Source organism: Schistocerca nitens, chromosome 1, assembly GCF_023898315.1.
Source record: "Schistocerca nitens isolate TAMUIC-IGC-003100 chromosome 1, iqSchNite1.1, whole genome shotgun sequence".
Lineage (NCBI taxonomy): Eukaryota > Metazoa > Arthropoda > Insecta > Orthoptera > Acrididae > Schistocerca > Schistocerca nitens.
Window position 1 is genome coordinate 57,911,819 of NC_064614.1, and position 22,923 is coordinate 57,934,741.

At 42.0% G+C, this 22,923-nt stretch overlaps 1 protein-coding gene across 1 annotated transcript in view; it reads right to left on the reverse strand.

Moving 5' to 3' along the window:
• LOC126234545 (vitamin K epoxide reductase complex subunit 1) overlaps positions 1 to 19,483 on the reverse strand; it is a 28,150-nt gene extending 8,667 nt beyond the window's left edge. The window contains exons 1-2 of the mRNA XM_049943244.1: positions 19,216 to 19,483; positions 18,616 to 18,725 (exon numbers count right to left, since the gene is read on the reverse strand). Of these exons, the coding sequence (XP_049799201.1) occupies positions 18,616 to 18,725; positions 19,216 to 19,373 (268 nt within the window). The 5' untranslated portion in view covers positions 19,374 to 19,483. The remainder of the gene's footprint in view (positions 1 to 18,615; positions 18,726 to 19,215) is intronic.
• Between the last annotated feature and the right edge of the window lie 3,440 nt (positions 19,484 to 22,923).

Genomic DNA, 22,923 nt, shown 5'->3' on the forward strand with positions numbered 1-22,923 from the left:
CACATTAAACAATTGGGTGTAACATGTTTGGTTACGGAACAAAACAAAAATTCAGTTGCAGAAGAGAGGTAATACTTCTATATCTAGATGGATAGTCTGCAAATCACATTTAAGTGCTGACAGATGATTCATCGAACCACCTTCAGACTAATTCTATATTATTCCAACCCATACGTGTGTGGAAAAAACGAATCCTATATATTTCCGTGAGAACTCTGATTTTCCTTACTTTATTATGACGATCGTGTTTCTCCCTATTTAAGTCGGCGTCAATAAAATATTTTCGCATTCGGAGGAGAAAGCAGAAGATTGAAATTTCGTGAGAGGATTCCGCCGCAACTAGAAACGCATTTGTTTTAATAATGTCCACTCCAAATCACGTATCATTTCAGACACACTCTCTCTCCCCTGTTACGCGATAATACAAAACATGCTGCCCGTCTTTGAACTTTCTCAATGTACTCCGTCTGTCTTATCTGGTAAGGATCCCGCACCACGCAGCAGTATTCTTAAAGAGGGCAGACAAGTGTAGTGTAGGCAATCCCTTTAGTAGATCTGTTAAATTTCCCAAGTGTCGCGCCAATAAAACACAGTCTTTAGTTAGCCTACCCCACTTTGTGTGTGTGTTCTTTCCAATTTAAGTTGTTAGTAATTGTAATTCCTAGGTATCTAGTTGAATTTACAGCCCTTAGATTTGACTGATTTATCATGTAATCGAAGTTTCCTTTTAGCACTCATGTGGATGACCCCACACTTTTCGTTATTTAGGGTCAATTCTCTATTTTTTCACTATACCAACATCTTTCCTGAATAGTTTTGCAATTTGCTTTGATATTCTGATGACTTAACTAAATGAGAAATGACTGTATCATCTGCAAAAAAAAACCTAAGACGACTGCTCATATTGTCTCCTAAATTGTTTTCGTTTAAATAGAAAAAGAACTGCAAACGGCCTATAACACTACTTGATGACTTTCTGTCAAGTGGCTCTGAGCACTATGGAACCTAACTTCTGAGGTCATTAGTCCCCTAGAACTTATAACTACTTAAACCATCTGCCCGAGGCAGGATTCGAAACTGCGACCGTAGCGGTCCCAAATTGATTTCTGTCGTTATTTCAAGCAATGCTCATTGTCACTTAGCACTGACAACTCTACGCAAACGCCGCTGCTCTCCGTCGTTAAGTGAAGGCTGTCGACAACTGAGTACCGCGGTGAGAGGTAATGCCTGAAATTTGGTATTCTGGGCACACTCCTGACACAGTGGATTCGGAATATTGAATTCTCTGCCGATTTCTGAAATGGAAGGTCCCATGTGTCTAGCTCTACCTACACTACTGGCCATTAAAATTGCTACACCAAGAAGAAAGGCGGATGATAAACAGGCATTCATTGGACAAATATATTATACTAGAACTGACATGTGATTACATTTTCACGCAATTTGGGTGCATACATAATGAGAAATCAGTACCCAAACAACCACCTCTGGCCGTAACATTGGCCTTGATACGCCTGGGCATTGAGTCAAACAGAGCTTGGATGGCGTGTACAGATACAGCTGCCCATGCAGCTTCAAGACGATACCACAGTTCATCAAGAGTAGTGACTGGTGTATTGTGACGAGCCAGTTGCTCGGCGACCATTGACCACACGTTTCCAATTGGTGAGAGATCTGGTTAATGTGCTGGCCAGGGCAGCAGTCGAACGTTTTCTGTATCCAGAAAGGCCCGTACAGGACCTGCAACATGCGGTCGTGCATTATGCTGCTGAAATGTAGTGTTTCCCGGGGATCCAATGAAGGGTAGATCCACGGGTCGTAACACATCTGAAACGTAACGTCCACTATTCATTCAAAGTGCGGTCAATGTGAGCAAGAGGTGATCGAGACGTGTAACCAATGGTACCCCATACCATCACGCCGTGTGATACGCCAATATGGCGATGACGAATACACGCTTCCAATGTGCGTTCACCGCGATGTCGCCAAACACGGATGAGATAATCATGATGTTGTAAACGGAACCTGGATTCATAAAAAAAAAGACGTTTTGCCATTCGTGCACCCAGGTTCATCGTTGAGTACACCATCGCAGGCGCTCCTATCCGTGATGCAGCATCAACGGTAACAGCAGCCATGGTCTCCGAGCTTATAGTCCATGCTGCTGCAGACGTCGTCGAACTGTCCCTGCAGATGGTTGTTGTCTTGCAACTTTCCCCTCTTCTGACTTAGGGATCGAAACGTAGCTGCACGATCCGTTACAGCCATGCGGATAAGATGCCTGTCATCTCGACTGCTAGTGATACGAGGCCGTTGGGATCGAGCTCGGCGTTCCGTATTACCTTACTGAACCCACCGACGCCATATTCTGCTAACAGTCATTGGATCTCGACCAACGCGAGCAGCAGTGTCGCGATACGATAAACCGCAATCGCGATAGGCTACAATCCGACCTTTATCAAAGTCGGAAACGTGATGGTACGCATCTCTCCTCCTTACACGAGGCATCACAACAACGTTTCACCTGGCAACGCCGGTCAACTGCTGTTTGTGTACGAGAAATCGGTTGGAAACTTTCCTCATGTCAGCACGTTGTAGGTGTCGCCACCGGCGCCAACCTTGTGTGAATGATCTGAAAAGCTGATCATTTGCATATCACATAATCTTCTTCCTGTGGGTTAAATTTCGCGTCTGTAGCACGACATCTTCGTGGTGCAGCAATTTTAATGGCCAGTAGCGTATGATCACGCAGATAGGTGTTATTTACTAAGCCTTGGTTTATGTTGTGTATGCGTCAAGTTTAAAATCACATTTTCTTCATGTCATATCACGACAACCTCCTCAACCAAGCAAACGTAATACACGAACAAAGACGTAATTTAATTTCTTATTTTTAAGTCTCTGGGTTTGTTAGCTGTGGGTCGAAAGGCGAGTTTCCACTGGCAAAACGTCGCAGATTCGAGCCCAGTCCTCAGAGTGCATTCGGATTTTGATCTGTATGTGCTTCGCAATGTATAAGAGAAAGGAAGAAAGTTATAAATGCAGCTGTAATTTAATGAACTGGAAGAACCTGAGGAATTCTGAAACCATAACGGCTGAAGAGTGTCTAAGAAAATTTAGTTATTAAAATAATTACGGCTACTTTCGTCGCAAAGCATTGGTTCGTTGAGGTAAGGACTAAATTGTGAAATCCTAAAACCCTCGGGTAAAGGGTCATTTATCCGGAGGTAGCGATGTCGACCAAGAATGTGATCGAATGAGGAAAGGACGTAGGGGTGGTAACAACAAGGCACTGAAGACAATACTGATGCCAGACTATAAATATAATTACAGAGCAGTAAATCAGAGCAGATGAGTTGCCTCCCATGGCTCAGCTACGACGAGAGAAACTCCATCCACATCCAAACCCCGTCAACCTGATAAAGGAAACACATACAGAATCAAGAGATCCGGAACATTAAAGGTAAAAGGCTGAGAATGTAATGAATATCAGCTGGACTGTCAATACTAAATCAAAGTGACAGAAATAGATAAGGCCATACGTGGGTGTCGAGGGAGAGACTAATAGACGTCCCACCCCGATCCATCTTAGGCAAAGCGCTAAAAGGGGGGACACCACCCACTAATCAATGAAGTGCTACTCCTAAGGACGGCATACAGGGTGCGACAGAAACAAAGGCAAACCACTCCAAAGCAATCCAAACGAATCAAAGGAGGAATTGCAGAGGCAGCAGGCAATGGAGACAGGGTCGAGTGTACCTCAGATCCAGTTCATAGCAAGAGACGCCCCCCGCCCCTAACAAACCGTCCCACGACTAAGGTAGTTCAAAACGTTGTTATAAATTCCCTCAGACTTCAAGAAGAGTATAATAATTCCAATCCCAAAGAAAGCTGGTGTTGACAGGTGTGAAAATGATCGGATTCTCAGTTCAGTAAGTCACGGCTGCAAAATACTGACACGAATTCTTTACAGACGAATGGAAAAACTAGTATAGGTCGACACCGGAGAAGATCAGTTTGGATTCCGTAGAAATGATGGAACACGTGAGGCAATACTGACCCTACGAATGATCTTAGAAGATAGGTTAAGGAAATGCAAACCTGTGTTTCTAGCATTTGTAGACTTAGAGAAAGCTTTTGACAATGTTGACTGGAATACTCTCTTTCAAATTCTGAAGGTGGCAGGGGTAAAATACAGGGAGCAAAAGGCTATTTACAATTTGTACAGAAACCAGATGGCAGTTATAAGAGTCGAGGGGCATGAAAGGGAAGCAGTGGTAGGGATGGGAGTGAGACAGAGTTGTAGCCTATTCCCGATGTTATTCAGTCTGTCCATTGAGGGAATTAGATTAGAAAATGAGACACTTGAAGTAGTAAACGAATTTTGCTATTTGGGAAGTAAAATAACTGATGATGGTTGAAGTAGAGAGGATATAAAACGTAGACTGGCAATGGTAAGGAAAGTGTTTCTGAAGAAGATAAATTTGTTTACATAGAATATAGATTCAAGGTCAGGAAGTCTTTTCTGAAAGTATTTGTATGGAGTGTAGCCAGGTATGAAAGTGAAACATGACGATAAATAGTTTAGACAGGAAGAGAATAGAAGTTTTCGAAATGTAGTGTTACAGAATAACGCTGAAGATTAGATGGGTAGATCACGTAACTAATGAGGAGGTATTGAATAAAATTGGGGAGGAGAGGAGTTTGTGGCACAACTTGACTAGAAGAAGGGATCGGTTGGTAGGATATGTTCGGAAGCATTAAGGGACCGCCAATGTAGCATTGGAGGGCAGCGTGGAGGGTAAAAATCGTAGAGGGAGACCAAGAGATGAATACACTAAGCAGATTAAGTAGGATGTAGGTTGCAGTAGTTACTTGGAAATGAAGAAGCTTACACATGATAGAGTAGCATGAAGAGTTGCATCAAACCAGTCTCTGGACGGAAGACCACGACAACATCTGAGATTAAAAACCATAGTCAAAGAGAGAACACAGAACCAGTTCAATTGTCCGTCAGTCGTCCACTAATGTGAGAGGTAAAAGGTTCGGAAGTCGAGGTTTAGCATGGAGATGAAGGACAGGGCACTCCACCAGGATAAGAGCTACAGTCAGGAAGGGTGTACAACCAAAATGTGGGGATGGCTCGTTACGTAAAATAAAACTACAGCTCAGTCTGGTGTGACCGATAGAGGCAACATACAACGGTGAATTCCTTCCGAGAGGAACGGAAGGAGTACCATGGAGCAATTGTCTACTTTATAGTGCGGAGTTCATTAGAAGGTGTACTAGCCCAGCAGACGTTGATCCATCTCCGTATGGCAAACGTTGGTTTTGTGGCAACCTTACGCATCTCGTGGTCGTGCGGTAGCGTTCTCGATTCCCACGCCCTGGTTCCCGGGTTCGATTCCCGGCGGGGTCAGGGATTTTCTCTGCCTCGTGATGGCTGGGTGTTGTGTGCTGTCCTTAGGTTAGTTAGGTTTAAGTAGTTCTAAGTTCTAGGGGACTTATGACCACAGCAGTTGAGTCCCATAGTGCTCAGAGCCATTTGAACCATTTTTGTGGCAACCTTAGCATAGACGGCTTGGAAAAATAACATTCATGACGAAATGGGCTCTACACTGTTTCATTGCATCATCGCGCCACATAATGCGATTGTATGTATGTTTCTACGGGCGTGGTTCTAGGCGACTATGGTTTTCAGTCACTAGTGACTGTACTTCGTGGTTGAGAGGCGATAACAGCCAGTTGTCGATATTCTCTCACCTGAGTTACAGTGGTTCCATTCACAGGAATGGCTGTATTCTACTTGCCTGAGCGCAACAATTTAATCTAGAGGTAACAGTTTAATGCAGAGGTGGTATCCAAAAGTTCCTGAAATTTGAAAATTGCAGCCGAGTAGTTACGAGTTCTCTGAAATATCACTAGGTCCAGAATGAGATTTTCACTCAGCAGCGGAGAGTGCGCTGATATGAAACTTCCTGGCAGATTAAAACTGTGTGCCGGACCGAGACTCGAACTCGGGACCTTCGCCTTTCGCGGGCATGTGCTTTACCAACTGAGCTACCCAAGCACGGCTCACGCCCCGTCCTCACAGCTTTACTTCTGCCAGCGGCTAAGCCATGTCTCCGCAATATCCTTTCTTTCAGGAGTGCTAGTTCTGCAAGGTTCGCAGGAGAGCTTCTGTGAAGTTTGGAAGGTAGGAGACGAGATACTGGCAGAAGTAAAGCTGTGAGGACGAGGCGTGAGTCGTGCTTTGGTAGCTCAGTTGGTAGGGCACTTGCCCGCGAAAGGAAAAGGACCCCAGTTCGAGTCCCGGTCCGGCACACAGTTTTAATCTGCCAGGAAGTTTCATATCAGCGCACACTCCGCTGCAGAGTGAAAATCTCATTCTGGAAACATCCCCCAGGCTGTGGCTAAGCCATGTCTCCGCAATATCCTTTCTTTCAGGAGTGCTAGTTCTGCAAGGTTCGCAGGAGAGCTTCTGTAAAGTTTGGAAGGTAGGAGACGAGGTACTGGCAGAAGTAAAGCTGTGAGTACCGGGCGTGAGTCGTGCTTCGGTAGCTCAGATGGTAGAGCACTTGCCCGCGAAAGGCAAAGCTCCGGAGTTCGAGTCTCGGTCGGGCACACAGTTTTAATCTGCCAGGAAGTTTCATATCAGCGCACACTCCGCTGCAGAGTGAAAATCTCATTCTGGAAACATCCCCCAGGCTGTGGCTAAGCCATGTCTCCGCAATATCCTTTCTTTCAGGAGTGCTAGTTCTGCAAGGTTCGCAGGAGAGCTTCTGTAAAGTTTGGAAGGTAGGAGACGAGGTACTGGCAGAAGTAAAGCTGTGAGTACCGGGCGTGAGTCGTGCTTCGGTAGCTCAGTTGGTAGAGCACTTGCCCGCGAAAGGCAAAGGTCCCGAGTTCGAGTCTCGGTCCGGCACACAGTTTTAATCTGCCAGAAAGTTTCATATCACTTCGTGTTACTGCCTACATCCTCCTACCAGTACGCCAGTGGCTTCCAGCTGAGCTGTTTGGTTACCATACTTCCTTTATGTAAATTGGAGGAGGAGGGGAAAAAGGAACGTGAAGGGACTAGTGATATCATCTGCTTCGGGACTTTATGCGGAATCAGCGGCGACGAGTGAAAATGTTTGCCAGACAGGTAATCAAACCCGCGTCTCCTACTTACTAGGCCGTCACATTAACAAACAACCCGGACACAGTGTTCATCGCGAATGTGCAGACCACCTCGGCAAACTATCCAGGCCACCACACAGTCTCACCTACCGCCACCTCTTCACAGTCTCCGCCCGTGTTCTCCATGCTCATTAATTTTAGATTCCCGCTCGAGGTCAAACGTAAATGTGCATCCGCACTGAGGGCTGTACATTCATTCGCTATCGAGGCGAATAGATTATATGAATGCTTGACACCACACATTCCTATAATATATTTCCTTTATCCTGTTTCTTAGAGTTTGCAGTTTCGCGATTGATGTCTCGAATGAGCATCATGACTGCATACAGTTTGTTTTAAACTGCTGAGGAAACACACTAAACGTCGAAGCAAGCTGTTGATGACAATGCTTTAGTTCAGGTACTGACCAAATAACAGTCGAACATCCATTGACTATTCAATCGTCAATTGCAGTCTTCACACCAAAACAAAATGTTCATAAAATGTGGGACCTGATTCCGTGATATCGTGGACAGAACATTCGAGACCTACGTAAAACTTTTGGAATAAATTATGGTAGACAGGAACTTATTCTGTCGGTAGAATTGAACATGAGAGGGACTGCAGCGAAGTTTGTGCCACGAGTGCTTGAATACCGTCAGGAGCAATATCGTGTGGAAGTCCGCAGGGAATTTAAGGGGCTCCGGAACGCCCTATACTTGCAATGTTAAAATAACGCTTATAAATTACATCTTTCCTCACAAAGTATTTGAGGTAGGAAGTTGAACTTTTTACAGATTATTTATTGGAATATGGGCTACAACTTAACACAGGGATTTAACAAAATTTTAGTTCAGTTATTAAAGATGATTTTTTTTCAATTGTAATGAAAATTCACAACATTTTTTCGCAATTTTTATTTATATATTCAAAAATATACAGTTTTTTGGAAAAAGGCTGTGTTAAATTATGCAGAAGGTACTGTGTAACATTTACTGAAAGTTTGAAACAAATATGTTTGGAAGATCCTTAGAAAACATGTAATAAGTATGAGAAAATAAAAGTTTTGGGAATCGAGCGACAAAGATTGGATTAACTTTTTAGTGCATTCCAGGTCCATAGGATGGATTATCTTCATCCTCTGCAAACTCCTCCTCCAGCTTCCTCTTGTTCCTCCTCCTGTTTACTCTTGCTTGTATTTCTAGACTCTTTACAGCGCTGTCTGCAGCCCGAAGGCGTTCCTTGTCTAAAGCAAGCATCGCTCGTACCATGTTAGAACCTATCTTCATTCCCATATTTCTAAATACATTGGCTTTCCAACATTTCTCCTTTTCTTAAAAGCCTTCAGAGGCTTTCTAATAACTTTACTTTTACTCATTATTATACTTCAACAAAACAGAGACTCAAGAAACAGAATTAATTACGAATATTTTCGAGATAACGACAGAGTAAATAAACATGAAACAATCGACAATCACACCAGCGATATATATTGAACCATCACAGGTTAGCCACAACACATACTTTATCTCACATCACTAAAATGTACCTGATGAACACGGACGTTAATAATAACACCATTTGACAGCAGTTTAACAGCGCCACACTGGGTCACGCCCATGTAGAACACATTTCAAAAAAAATTTAAAAGTAGTTGTAGTCTTCGGAATTGAATAAATTATATATCTATTAAAAGGTAATAGTCTGCAGATTCAGAAAACGCAAAAAAGTAAAAATTGAACGTTTCATGATTTTGAGCCTTTCCGGAGCCCCTTAAACAACTACTTCTAGGCAACGTACACTTACTTTCAACGCTGTCACAGCTGACGGCAGTTGGATTTATGGCTACGACATGAAAATAAGCAGCAGTGGTTTCAATGTATGGGAGTTCTTTTCTACTTCGGCAAAAAAAAAAAAAAAAAAAAAAAAAAAAGCTCTGCAAGTGACATGTATCACATTAACCCCCTTAACGTCTCAATAAATTTGTAGATGAGAGATAAAAATAAAAAATTGTGGTACATTAGAGGTACCCGAAAGACTGGAGAATGCAGCACTTGTCAGAAGCGTTGGTAGCTTCATTAATAAATCGTCTATCGGCAGTGGCATTCAAAAACAATTAACCTTCCAGTTAGTAGCACAGCACTGGTAATGATGCGAATTCGCGTCACTGGGCATTAAGGGGTTAAATCCTCTGGCCAAAGTGTTCGTCTCTTCTGGTCAGCAGTCAGTGAAAACTTCTATTCCGATGTTCTAAGACGTTTGAGCCAGGACATGAGGGGTAAACAGCCACAGAAGGGGGCGCACGAACGACTGAGTACTCCAACATGACAATGCACGACCGCATACGGCCCAAATTATTCTGGAATTATTAACGAAAGCAAGTACTATTGTTCCCCAACCGTAGTACTCATCACACTCATCTACGTGTGAATTCTCCCTCTTTCCCAAAACGAAAGTTACGTTGTAGGCGAAGATTTGATTTAATGGAAGAGATTCAAGAGCAGTCGCGAACGGTATTAAACGACTTACATCTACAGCTACATGGATGCTCTCCAAATCACACTTTCATCGAACCGCCGTCACAATAATTCTCTATTATTCCAATCTCGAACAGCGGGCGCAGTAAACGAACACTTGTATTTTTCCGTTCGTGCTCCGATTTCCCATATTTTTTTATGATGATGGTTTCTCCGTGTATAGGTCGGCGTCAAAAAAATATTTTCGCATTCGGAGGAGAAAGTTCGTTACTGAAATTTCATGAGAAGATTCCGCCGCAATGAAAGACACCTTTATTTTAATTATGTCCACCCCAAATCCTGCATCATGTCAGTGACGCTCGAGATAATACGAAACGTGCTGCTGCTCTTTGAACTTTCTTGATGCACTCCATTAATCCTATCTGGTAAGGACCCCAGACCGCGCAATATTACACCAAATGAGGACAAAAGAAGATTTCCAGGAAACAGAAGCGTCAGAAGCGTTGGGATCGATGTATTCGCTCGCAATTCGTCTACTTTAAAGATGATGGTGCAGAATAAGATCTAAGTAAAGGATAAGGAGTTAACATTCTTCGGGAGCGCCGACCGGAGTGGCCGAGCGGTTCTAGGCGCTACAGTCTGGAACCGCGCGACCGCTACGGTCGCAGGTTCGAATCCTGCCTCGCGCATGGATGTGCGTGATGTCCTTACGTTAGTTAGGTTTCAGTAGTTCTACGTTATAGAGGTCCGCTACCGGTGGTCTCGCGGTAGCTTTCTCTCTTCCCGAGCACGGGGTCCAGGGTTCGATTCCCGGCGGGGTCAAGGATTTTTCCTGCCTCGAGATGACTGGGTATTATTGTGTCGTCATCATCATCATCATTCATCGCCATTATGGTCGGAGGAAGGCAATGGCAAACCACCTCCGTTAGGACCTTGCCTAGTACGACGGTGCGGGTCTCCCGCATCGTTCCCCTACGCTCCGTCACGGAGTATGGGACTTCATCATCATCATCATCATCATCATCATCATCATCATCATGTTCTAGAGGACTGCTACCTCAGAGCACAACCTCGTAGAAACAGCTTTGCGGTTATCAAAGCGATGTCCAGGCAGAAATAAAACCTCTTTCGAGCAGCCATTAATGTAAGGTATCAGATTTCTAGCTTTCAGTCTTGTTATCAACAGAAACAACTTTCATAAACGTGAAGCTGAGCTCAAAGATGTCTTGTTTTCTTACGAATATCTCCGCTTTAGACGACCACAACCTGTGGATAAACTAAAGTCGTGAACGCTGAAATAAATATTTTGTTGCTGTAATGGGTTTTGTTACGTGTTCCACCACCTTGAGATCTTTAAACGTTAATCCTGCATATAGAGGAATGGTCTGCAGTTATAAAAGAAGAGGACACAGTAATATGTAACGTATACAGTAGTCTCGCACGAAGTGGAATTCAATGAGCAATATTAACACTGGCTCAAACATTTAACACTTGTTTATAGAAAAATGCATTACCGGTTACAAATCTCCATTTTGAGAATTTAAAGCACGATCTGTATAAAGAAATTGTTCTTAATAGTGTACTGGATAGAAATAAGTTGAATCAACCGATATTTATTATGAATGACCATTTAATGTTATAATGGGATGTTAATTTGTACTTGGCAGCTGTACTTTTCCCAGCAACAAAACAACTAAAAAGCCTTCATGAATAAAAAATCAGATCTTTACGAGATTTTTGCTAGAGGCAAATGTTTCAAGCTCAATCTGTAACTGAAAGGAAGAAGGCGTAAAAATATACATCGAAATCATTATAGACTTCTCGGAAGTGGAAGGTTTTAACTTCATCTTTTTGAAAGATAATATCCCATACGGAAACGCATAATGAAACGCCATTTATAACTATAAAATTTTTGAAAATCAGCACAACCGGTCGTCCATAATAAATATTAATTAATGCGATCTTGGCTACAGAAATTTTTTTTAGTTAAATATAGAGCGCACCTTCCATTTTGTTAATATGAGAAACTTCAATCATCTTGTTTTACGCTTGAAACGAGTAATAAAAAATAAGGCACATCTGGCATAGGTTTAAAGGCCACTCGCCACAAATGTGTCTGAGCCCCTGATTTCTTGTTAGGCTGTTATTTTGTTACGTTTCGTGGAACAATCTGCACCATAGCATCTAGTTTACGTAAACGGTAAAGAAATACAGCTTACAAAACGCTAATTTAAAAAACGACATTTGTGGCTTTCAAACTTCATTTCTTAATATGATTTTTTTTTATTTAGAACGTGTTTTTCACTGTAAGTCAGTTGAAACGTGCACCACGGTGTACACCTTCTTATAGTACGGTTAAGGTGGTGTTAAACAACTGCAGTCTTTATCCATCTGGTGTTCAGTGACTGAATGTAGCAGTTTGCTTTGAATGAGTTCCTAGATGTCAAAACAGCCTAAAACCATCAGGTACGAGGAACGACCGCGCCACTTTCTAGGTTGAGGACATTCTTCACGAAAGCTCTGATAAAACGGTTTTTACACAGCATTCTTCACTGAAAGAAATGGTCGTTCCATGTGAGGCTGTGTCTTTTTTAATCTGTTACGTGACTTCTGATTAAGATCAAATAAAAGAATGTTCATGAAAAATGGTGCACTTATACCAAACTGAAGAAACACAAGAGAGAGGGAGAAACAGCAAACTGAGAGACTTACTAGATGAGGAGCCTCTGCAGGACTGACTAGCTACACATTGCAAAAACGAAATTGCCGGTATCTGCAGAAACATCAGAGAAAATGCGTCTGCGACTCTGACGATTACGCGATGTTGTTGTTGTTGTTGTTGTTGTTGTTGTGGTCTTCAGTCCTGAGACTGGCTTGATGCAGCTCTCCATGCTACTCTATCCTGTGCAAGCTTCTTCATCTCCCAGTACCTACTGCAACATACATCCTTCTGAATCTGCTTAGTGCATTCATCTCTTGGTCTCCCTCTACGATTTTTACCCTCCACGCTGCCCTCCAATGCTAAATTTGTGATCCCTTGATACCTCAAAACATGTCCTACCAACCGATCCCTTCTTCTAGTCAAGTTGTGCCAGAAACTTCTCTTCTCCCCAATCCTTTTCAATACCTCCTCATTAGTTACGTGATCTACCCACCTTATCTTCAACATTCTTCTGTAGCACCACATTTCGAAAGCTTCTATTCTCTTCTTGTCCAAACTGGTTATCGTCCATGTTTCACTTCCATACATGGCTACACTCCATACAAATACTTTCAGAAACGACATCCTGACACTTAAATCTATACTCGATGTTAACAAATTTCTCTTCTTCAGAAACGATTTCCTTGCCATTGCCAGTCTACATTTTATATCCTCTCTACTTCGACCATCATCAGTTATTTTACTCTCTAAATAGCAAAACTCCTTTACTACTTTAAGTGTCTCATTTCCTAATCTAATCCCCTCAGCATCACCCGATTTAATTTGACTACATTCGATTATCCTCGTTTTGCTTTTGTTGATGTTCATCTTATATCCTCCTTTCAAGACACTGTCCATTCCGTTCAACTGCTCTTCCAAGTTCTTTGCTGTCTCTGACAGAATTACAATGTCATCGGCGAACCTCAAAGTTTTTACTTCTTCTCCATGAATTTTAATACCTACTCTGAATTTTTCTTTTGTTTCCTTTACTGCTTGCTCAATATACAGATTGAATAACATCGGGGAGAGGCTACAACCCTGTCTCACTCCTTTCCCAACCACTGCTTCCCTTTCATGCCCCTCGACTCTTATAACTGCCATCTGGTTTCTGTACAATTGTAAATAGCCTTTCGCTCCCTGTATTTTACCCCTGCCACCTTCAGAATTTGAAAGAGAGTATTTCAGTTAACGTTGTCAAAAGCTTTCTCTAAGTCTACAAATGCTAGAAACGTAGGTTTGCCTTTCCTTAATCTTTCTTCTAAGATAAGTCGTAAGGTTAGTATTGCCTCACGTGTTCCAACATTTCTACGGAATCCAAACTGATCTTCCCCGAGGTCCGCTTCTACCAGTTTTTCCATTCGTCTGTAAAGAATTCGCGATAGTATTTTGCAGCTGTGACTTATTAAACTGATAGTTCGGTAATTTTCACATCTGTCAACACCTGCTTTCTTTGGTATTGGAATTATTATATTCTTCTTGAAGTCTGTGGGTATTTCGCCTGTCTCATACATCTTGCTCACCAGATGGTAGAGTTTTGTCATGACTGGCTCTCCCAAGGCCGTCAGTAGTTCTAATGGAATGTTGTCTACTCCCGGGGCCTTGTGTCGACTTAGGTCTTTCAGTGCTCTGTCAAACTCTTCACGCAGTATCTTATCTCCCATTTCATCTTCATCTATATCCTCTTCCATTTCCATAATACTGTCCTCAAGTACATCGCCCTTGTATAAACCCTCTATATACTCCTTCCACCTTTCTGCCTTCCCTTCTTTGCTTAGAACTGGGTTGCCATCTGAGCTCTTGATATTCATACCAGTGGTTCTCTTCTCTCCAAAGGTCTCTTTAATTTTCCTGTAGGCAGTATCTATCTTACCCCTAGTGAGACAAGCCTCTACATCCTTACATTTGTCCTCTAGCCATCCCTGCTTAGCCATTTTGCACTTTCTGTCGATCTCATTTTTGAGACGTTTGTATTCCCTTTTGACTGCTTCATTTACTGCATTTTTATATTTTCTCCTTTCATCAATTAAATTCAATATTTCTTCTGTTACCCAAGGATTTCTATTAGCCCTCGTCTTTTTACCTACTTGATCCTCTGCTGCCTTCACTACTTCATCCCTCAGAGCTACCCATTCTTCTTCTACTGTATTTCTTTCCCCCATTCCTGTCAATTGTTCCCTTATGCTCTACCTGAAACTCTCTACAACCTCTGGTTCTTTCAGTTTATCCAGGTCCCATGTCCTTAACTTCCCACCTTTTTGCGGTTTCTTCAGTTTCAATCTGCAGTTCATAACCAATAGATTGTGGTCAGAATCCACATCTGCCCCTGGAAATGTCTTACAATTTAAAACCTGGTTCCTAAATCTCTGTCTTACCATTATATAATCTATCTGATACCTATTAGTATCTCCAGGATTCTTCCAGGTATACAACCTTCTTTTATGATTCTTGAACCAAGTGTTAGCAATGATTAAGTTATGCTCTGTGCAAAATTCTACAAGGCGGCTTCCTCTTTCATTTCTTCCCCCCAATCCATATTCACCTACTATGTTTCCTTCTCTCCCTTTTCCTACTGACGAATTCCAGTCACCCATGATCACTACCTGAATAATTTCTTTTATCTCGTCATACATTTCATCAATTTCTTTATCATCTGCAGAGCTAGTTGGCATATAAACTTGTACTACTGTAGTAGGCATGGGCTTTGTGTCCATCTTGGCCACAATAATGCGTTCACTATGCTGTTTGTAGTAGCTAACCCGCACTCCTATTTTTTTTATTCATTATTAAACCTACTCCTGCATTACCCCTATTTGATTTTGTATTTATAACCCTGTAATCACCTGACCAAAAGTCTTGTTCCTCCTGCCACCGAACTTCACTAATTCCCACTATATCTAACTTTAACGTATCCATTTCCCTTTTTAAATTTTCCAACCTACCTGCCTGATTAAGGGATCTGACATTCCACGCTCCGATCCGTAGAATGCCAGTTTTCTTTCTCCTGATAACGACGTCCTCTTGAGTAGTCCCCGCCCGGAGATCCGAATGGGGGACTATTTTACCTCCGGAATATTTTACCCAAGAGCACGCCATCATCATTTAATCATACAGTAAAGCTGCATGTCCTCGGGAAAAATTACGGCTGTAGTTTCCCCTTGCTTTCAGCTGTTCGCAGTACCAGCACAACAAGGCCGTTTTGGTTCATGTTACAAGGCCAGATCAGTCAATCATCTAGACTGTTGCCCCTGCAACTACTGAAAAGGCTGCTGCCCCTCTTCAGGAACCACATGTTTGTCTGGCCTCTCAACAGATACCCCTCCGTTGTGGTTGCACCTACGGTACGCGATAAGTCATACAAATCTGAAGGCTGTAAATTCAACTAAATACTCGGGGATTACAATTACAAATAACCTAAATTGGAATGATCACATAGATAATATTGTGGGTAGAGCAAACCAAAGACTGCAATTCATTGGCAGAACCCTTAGAAGGTGCAAAAGGTCTACTAAAGAGACTGCTTACACCACTCTTGTCCACCCTATTCTGGAGTACTGCTGCGCGGTGTGGGATCCGCGTCAGGTAGGACTGACGGATGACATCGAAAAAGTACAAAGAAGGGCAGCTCGTTTTGTATTATCGCGAAATAGGGGAGATAGTGTCACAGACATGATACACGAATTGGAGTGGCAATCATTCAAACAAAGGCGTTTTTCGTTGCGACGGGATTTTCTCATGAAATTTCAGTCACCAGTTTTCTCCTCCGATTGCGAAAACATTCTCTTGGCACCTACCTACATAGGGAGAAATGATCATCACGATAAAATAAGAGAAATCAGGGCTCGCACAAAAACATTTAAGAGCTCGTTTTTCCCGCGTGCCGTTTGAGAGTGGAACGGTCGAGAGACAGCTTGAAGGTGATTCATTGAACCCTCTGCCAGGCACTTTATTGTGAATAGCAGAGTAATCACGTAGATGTACGAGGGACACCCGTACCGTGACGGTACAGCTTCTTCAGCCATAATTTAAGAAACGGGTATTAGCTTTTAAATTCAGTGTTAAAACTGTCAATCGTATTTTATTTTGCATGACATTAAGCGTGACATGTTCTTGTATTCGTTTACAATCTCTGCAGGCTACATTCTTTTTCAGAGTGTATGGTGAAAGACGCTACCTGCTCTAAAATAAAGAAGAAAAAGTGTCATTTGTACATCGGTTATACGACTAGTTGCAGAACGAAAGTTCCTTAAAGCAGGCCAACTTTTTATTCTTTTAAATTAATGTTTTACATATAAAAATATTTATTTACACATGTCACGACTTCATGATAGAGACGCAGGATTATAGGAATGACAGAAATTTTCAAGTGCGTTTTTGTATAATAAATTGATGCGGTAAGTATTTTGACGTCAGTGTCACGTAAACAGCAAAGATGTTAGCGGAACAAGCCTGAACCACCGCTTAGCTCTGCAACTGGGAATTAGAAAGATCGTATCGTAACATTATCAAGAAGGGTCTCCAGTATTGTCCGCACGCATTTCCTGTTGTGCATGAGTGTGTTTCCACATCAACTTCCGTGACTTTACTTGTGTGGGATATTTCCGAATGGGATGGTATAGGAAATTTTGGATCGTAAGTTTGAATGTCTACAGATAACGTCTAGTTTAGCCTGCCATGCAAGGTTCGTGAAAACATAAAATACGCACCATTACGTGACAGAATATTGCATAATGTTAAAACTGATGTTCGGTTTGAAAAACCGGTCTATTGTGGTGACTCAGACGTGAGCTTTGCGTCAGCTGATGCACCTTTCTAGTATTTCCCCTTTATAGGAAAAAAAAACGATACTGACGTTTCTTGTGCTATACATGCTGAGAAATAAGAAAATAATTGTACTTTTGTAATTTTGGGTGTCCTGTGACAGAGAAACTCTCACATGTTTATCACTTCACATAGTTTTCTTTCCGCTCATTTTTCACCCACGAAACAGAAACATTACCTGTATTACCTTCTTTACACCGTTAACACGTTAGGACACTATTTACTTCTTTAAACAATATGTGGTTATGAATTTCTAATTTTTTTAAAAAACTTTTCCAGGTTAAAGCAACACTATTGTTTTTACTGTTACGTTGCACTGACGACAAATTTACGGTGAATAAAATAAAAATATTTTTTGCTGACAACGACCGCTGTTGAATGACCTTTGACTGGAAGAAACCTGTTGCCATATTTTATAATTTCGTTCGTTTCCATGTAACGTATAACTATTCACCAAGTGCAACGCAGAGCTTATTTGTTGACAGACTTCTGCACAAAGCCGGTAACCGACCACCTTACAGGACTTCCGGAACTCGGTAGCCACCTGTTGCTCCTGAAGCCCGAAATCTGTGGATGCCACAGCGCTGAACTTTGACGTTCCACAAATAGCCAAGAATTCTTATCTTCTGCGTATCGCAAGAGGACAAGCAAAGCCTGTTTCGTATTTCAAATAAATATTGCTGCGAGCAAGCTTTATAAATCAAAGCTAAAAATACTTAGATTCTCGGGAAAGGGTTACATAGATTGGAGATCTCTTAGTTTAGTAAGATTTAGCTGGAAGTATTGCACAATTCCCTTGTTCCGAATGAGTCAAAAACGTTAAGAAACACAAACGCAAAGGCATTACTAACAGTACCAATATTCACAAACTGTGTCGTAATGAAAAGTGCTGAGGAGTAGTCTCCTTAAAGAGTTATGCATAATTTCAAAACACAGCATTGAAATTCCTATTCAAAGCAGTCATTAGACACGCGTACGATATGGAGCCCATCGTTTGATACTTGCGTCTTGTTCAGTTACAACAAGATAAGTATAACTTTCCACTGAAAAACACAGAAACATCTGTGGTGAAATTTTATTAATAATTTTTACCAACTTACGATGGGAAGGCAATGATAATGCAGAAACTAGATTCCAAACAATGATTACTACACCAGAGGTATAAAATAGTTTTTATGCACCGCAATATTATTTACTTACTGGTTATGTGTGTGTTCTACATATTTTATAAAACAAATCTACTGAAAAAAGTGGTATGTGTTGTGAGTGGGGAGGGGGGGAAGAAGAATAAGATTCTGAGATGACCTGCAGAAGGAAATACAAAACAACAAACCAAATAAAAAATGCCTACAGCTGAATATATATGCTTCAGAAAAACTTATTAAATTTCATTTGGCCTTTGAATTACATCTATGAGCAAATAGTAAAAAAAATGACAACTGTATGTAGACTACTTACTCAGAGCGGCAAAAACACTGTAGAAAAACATCCCAATAAGGCCATTGGAGACATGTAGGGCGGAATCTTTTCCCAGCGTACGATGCACAATGCCGAACCCTTTTCCGAATCTGTAATTTGGAACATACAAAACTTGCCATCCGTACAAGCAATACACAAATAAACAAAAAAAATAGGTACAGCTATTAACGTTTCTCCATACATATTAATATTTTCGGTATCAGTAATTATCGTGTCTGGAGGCTACAACTTAACGGCATTGGCAAATTTGCTGTATACTACAAACATTTATCACGAAACCTGATGCTGAAGAAAATTTACTGGGATGCAAAACAAATCGATAGATGCAAAAATTTACGTACAAAACAATACGATTTTCATTTGTGCGTATATTATGCAAACGGCCGTGATTCATCACACTTTACCCTATCATTTAAAAATTATCCACCGCAATGAGCACAAAACAAACATAGCTGAAGAATTACAAGTGCTTGTTACATGTCACCAAGAGCCAAATAACAGTGTATGCATATTCCAAATATGTGTAAGTAACACCTCGAAAACTTGCGAAGAATTAATTTGCTCTCACGGGGTACTCACTCTGACATAAACGCTTTTGAGCAGCTCATGTGTTCACTAATGTCACACGCGGGTTGGTAGTTGGCATCAGCTTCTTTCGATGTTTCAACAACATACGCATAATACGACAATCCCATCCCCAATACACAGGAAGCAATTATAGCACCGTTCAATCCCATAACGAAAATTATTAGAATCTCACACCAAATACAAACACAAAGTCCAACAGAGCTCTTAATAACAGATTTCCTCCTGCAGCACAAACAACGTGCGACATGCGACTCACGAATTCCTCTATTAAACTGCCGGCAAGCCTCAACAGATAGCAGCAGCGTCTAGAGGAGGTATCGATCTTACGCGGTATTCTGGTAGTTAAGACGGCGCCCAGTAGATGGCAGAGTCTGCACGATACGAAACGTAGCGGCTAAAATGCATTGTCGCACACAGCATTACGCAAGAAGACAAAGTGCATTGGGCACAGACTGAGAAAGGAAGAGCTCTTATAAAATTTGTTTCCGTAGTTTCGTCGACAGTCGTGCCATATTGTTCAGCGGCCAAAGCAAACTATTCCCCGTTTGTGTACATGTAGATATAACTATCGACGAGTTAAGTAAATTTCAGTTCTATCGTGCTTCCGTTAAGTTCAACAGCGATTGCACGTAACAATATACTCGGCACACAGGCGTTCACACAGATAACTATTCCAAAAGATATCAGTTGAAAGGTTTTCAAATTAGCATACTGTAAAGCAAATTTCAGGAGACGTGATAAATATTTTAGAGACGAAAGAACGTATGAAAAATTTATAGGTACGAGAGTACATGTAACATGTAAAACAATTACAGTGGTGTGAATTCGATGCCAAGTAGAAACCTCTCAAAAACGATCAGTAGCATAAAAATAAAGTTTGGTTGAGATTTTCAGTCCGACGATCATTTATTGCATAACGGCCTATAACAGAAAAAAAACAAAAGAAATGCCCACATTACAGGAGAAAAAGCAGCACTATTAGAAAAAATTATAAAAGAACGCATTACAAAATCACAATAAAAAAGGATGTCAGTCAGTCATAACAGATGATATATCTACTGCAGATGGTGGTCCATCTTTCCCGGCTTCCAGCTTCATCTTTCACCCTGTTTCTTTCAGAATTGTTAATACTTGATCCTTCCATCGCGTCCTTGGACGTCCCCTTGGGCGTCTTGCAGCAGGCTGAGAATGAAGGCCTGTGTATGGGAAGGATCTATCAGCTCGAAGGATAAGGCCAAACCACCGTAGCCTCTTGTGTCCTAATATTCGACCAATGTGCGGTTTCCGAAACAACTGTACGGATCTTTCTTTCTTCGTTCCCATTTACCCTCCGTGGTACTGTAGGGGTCCATAGATCTTTCGAAGTACCTTCCTATCGAAGGCACAGACTGTTTCTTCAGTCGTTACTGACGATGCCCAGATTCTACAGCAATATAACAGTATATCGGCCGTGTTGGTGTCATGTAGAGGTAGACCTTATTCTTGTGTGATATCGATCACGACTCGAACAAATTGTCCAGACTAAAGAACATGCGATTAGCGTTTATTATTCGCCGAAGCACTTCTTTCGCCACTTCATTTTTCTTAGTCAGTATGGAGCCCAGGTATTTGAATTTTTGCACTCGTCCAAAGGTGTGGGCGTCAACAACAATGGAATGAAAACGCCAGTATTGTGTCTGCTCCCACCGTACCCATTTCTCTGATTCGGCAAGTATAACGGCTTAGTTTTTTCCATGGCCAAGTTGAATAGCATTGGTGTCAATGGATTTCCTCATCTCAGTCCATTTCGTATACTGGATGGTGATAGCTGGTTGCCCTATCGTACTTGACAAGTTGATTGAAAGTAGCAATCTGACATTAGTCGGATATTTTTCGATGGGATGTGAAAATCCCCTAATGTTTTCCATAACATGGAGCGGTCAGCGCTGTCATAAGCTCGTCGAAAATCAATGAAGATACGATGTAATTCATGCTAGAACTTGTAAAATTTTTCTATCAGCTGCCTTAAGACAAATATGCGGTCAAAAGTCCATTACCCAGGAACGAAGCCACGTTATAGGGACCTACAATTCCTACAATCAATGGTTTCACGTGGTTTAGCAACAGCGTTGTAAAGACTTTGTAACCAGTTTCAAGTAACGTAACGCCTCGACAGTTGGGTACTATTGAAGCATCACTCTTCTTGAATATGGGACATATAATTGCTCCTTCAATTCTTCAGTAATTATTTCTGTTGTCCAAATGATACACCTGGAAAAAAGTATGATATGTGATTCTTTTCCACCGTGTACAAAGTCTAGGGACTGAACGATGAGAGGATACAATTCGAAAAAGGTCTTGTGAACTTATGTCCGGAAAAGCATGGTTTACATGCTAGAGACCATTTATTCAATCCTACTTTGTTACAGAGACTGCGGTCTAATACGCGCTGTACTATGCAACCACAGTTACAGCATGCATGGTTTCCTCCTAAAGCGTGGTATTGGTCTTCATACGTCATGCTCTAGGGTCCTTTCCTGCATAGTAATTGGTAATTTGTGTCCGATTCACTTCTCTTCTGGCTCCCCTTGTAGTGGACGTGATAACAGCGTTGAATACAATACAACCACAGCGTTGAATGTTTGCAATAGTGTTTCGTCGTTTGTCTGAGACATGGTCGTTTCAGGAAGCAGGAAATCATAAGGGCGTAACCGAAATGTTCGGACACCTGACTTGGAGGAAAATGAGATTGATACTGTGGGAGGCTACCGCCGTGTCAGTACCAGGCAGTTGGCCCACCAGTACAGAGTAAGCCAGACGACCGTGTTGAACATTCTCCAAGACAATAATTGTTACAACCATTATCACCTACAGCGTGTGCAGGGCTTACTTTCTACATTGAGATGAGTTTTGTCACAGATTTCTTCACCGGGCAACCACGATTACGGGATTTTTGTCGTCAATCCTGTTCACAGATGATGCCGTCTTTACGCGGAGTGGTTTCTTCAGCTTTCATAACAGTCGTCTGTGGGATAGTACGCGGAACCCCCACGGTATGGTGACAGCGGATCATGCAGCGGGAATGTGTGGTCCGGGATAATTGGCGACCGTATTTTGGGACCAATCTTCCTTCCACCCTGTCTAACACGCCGGGACTATCGGCGTTCGTTGCGGGTGACTTTGCTTCCCCTACTGGAAGAAGTGCTATTGAAGATTCGAAGTGTTACGTGGCTGCTACATGATGGTGGTCCATCTCACTTCGCCGTTGTCGTCCGGACGCTTCTCAATCGTGTCTTTCCTGGTCGATGGACCAGACGAGGGAGTCCAGTTGCATGGCCTGCTCGTTCACCGGATCTCAATCCGTGCGATTTCTGTTTATAGGGCCATCTCAAAAGTATCGTGTATGGAGAGCCCATTCTAGATGTAGAGACACTAGAGCAGCGTATTTATGCTACGTTTGACACTGTTCAGCTGCCTGGCCGATGTGAACGTGTGAGACAGACCATGCTACTACGCGTTCACGCATGCGTTGAAGCACATGGAAACCATTTTCAACACGTACCATAACTGTGACTGCATGGTACAGGGCATATTCGACCTCAGTCCCTGTAACAATGTTGTTGTTGTTGTTGTTGTTGTTGTGGTCTTCAGTCCTGAGACTGGTTTGACGCAGCTCTCCGGGCTATTCTATCCTGTGCAAGCTTCTTCATTTCCCAGTAC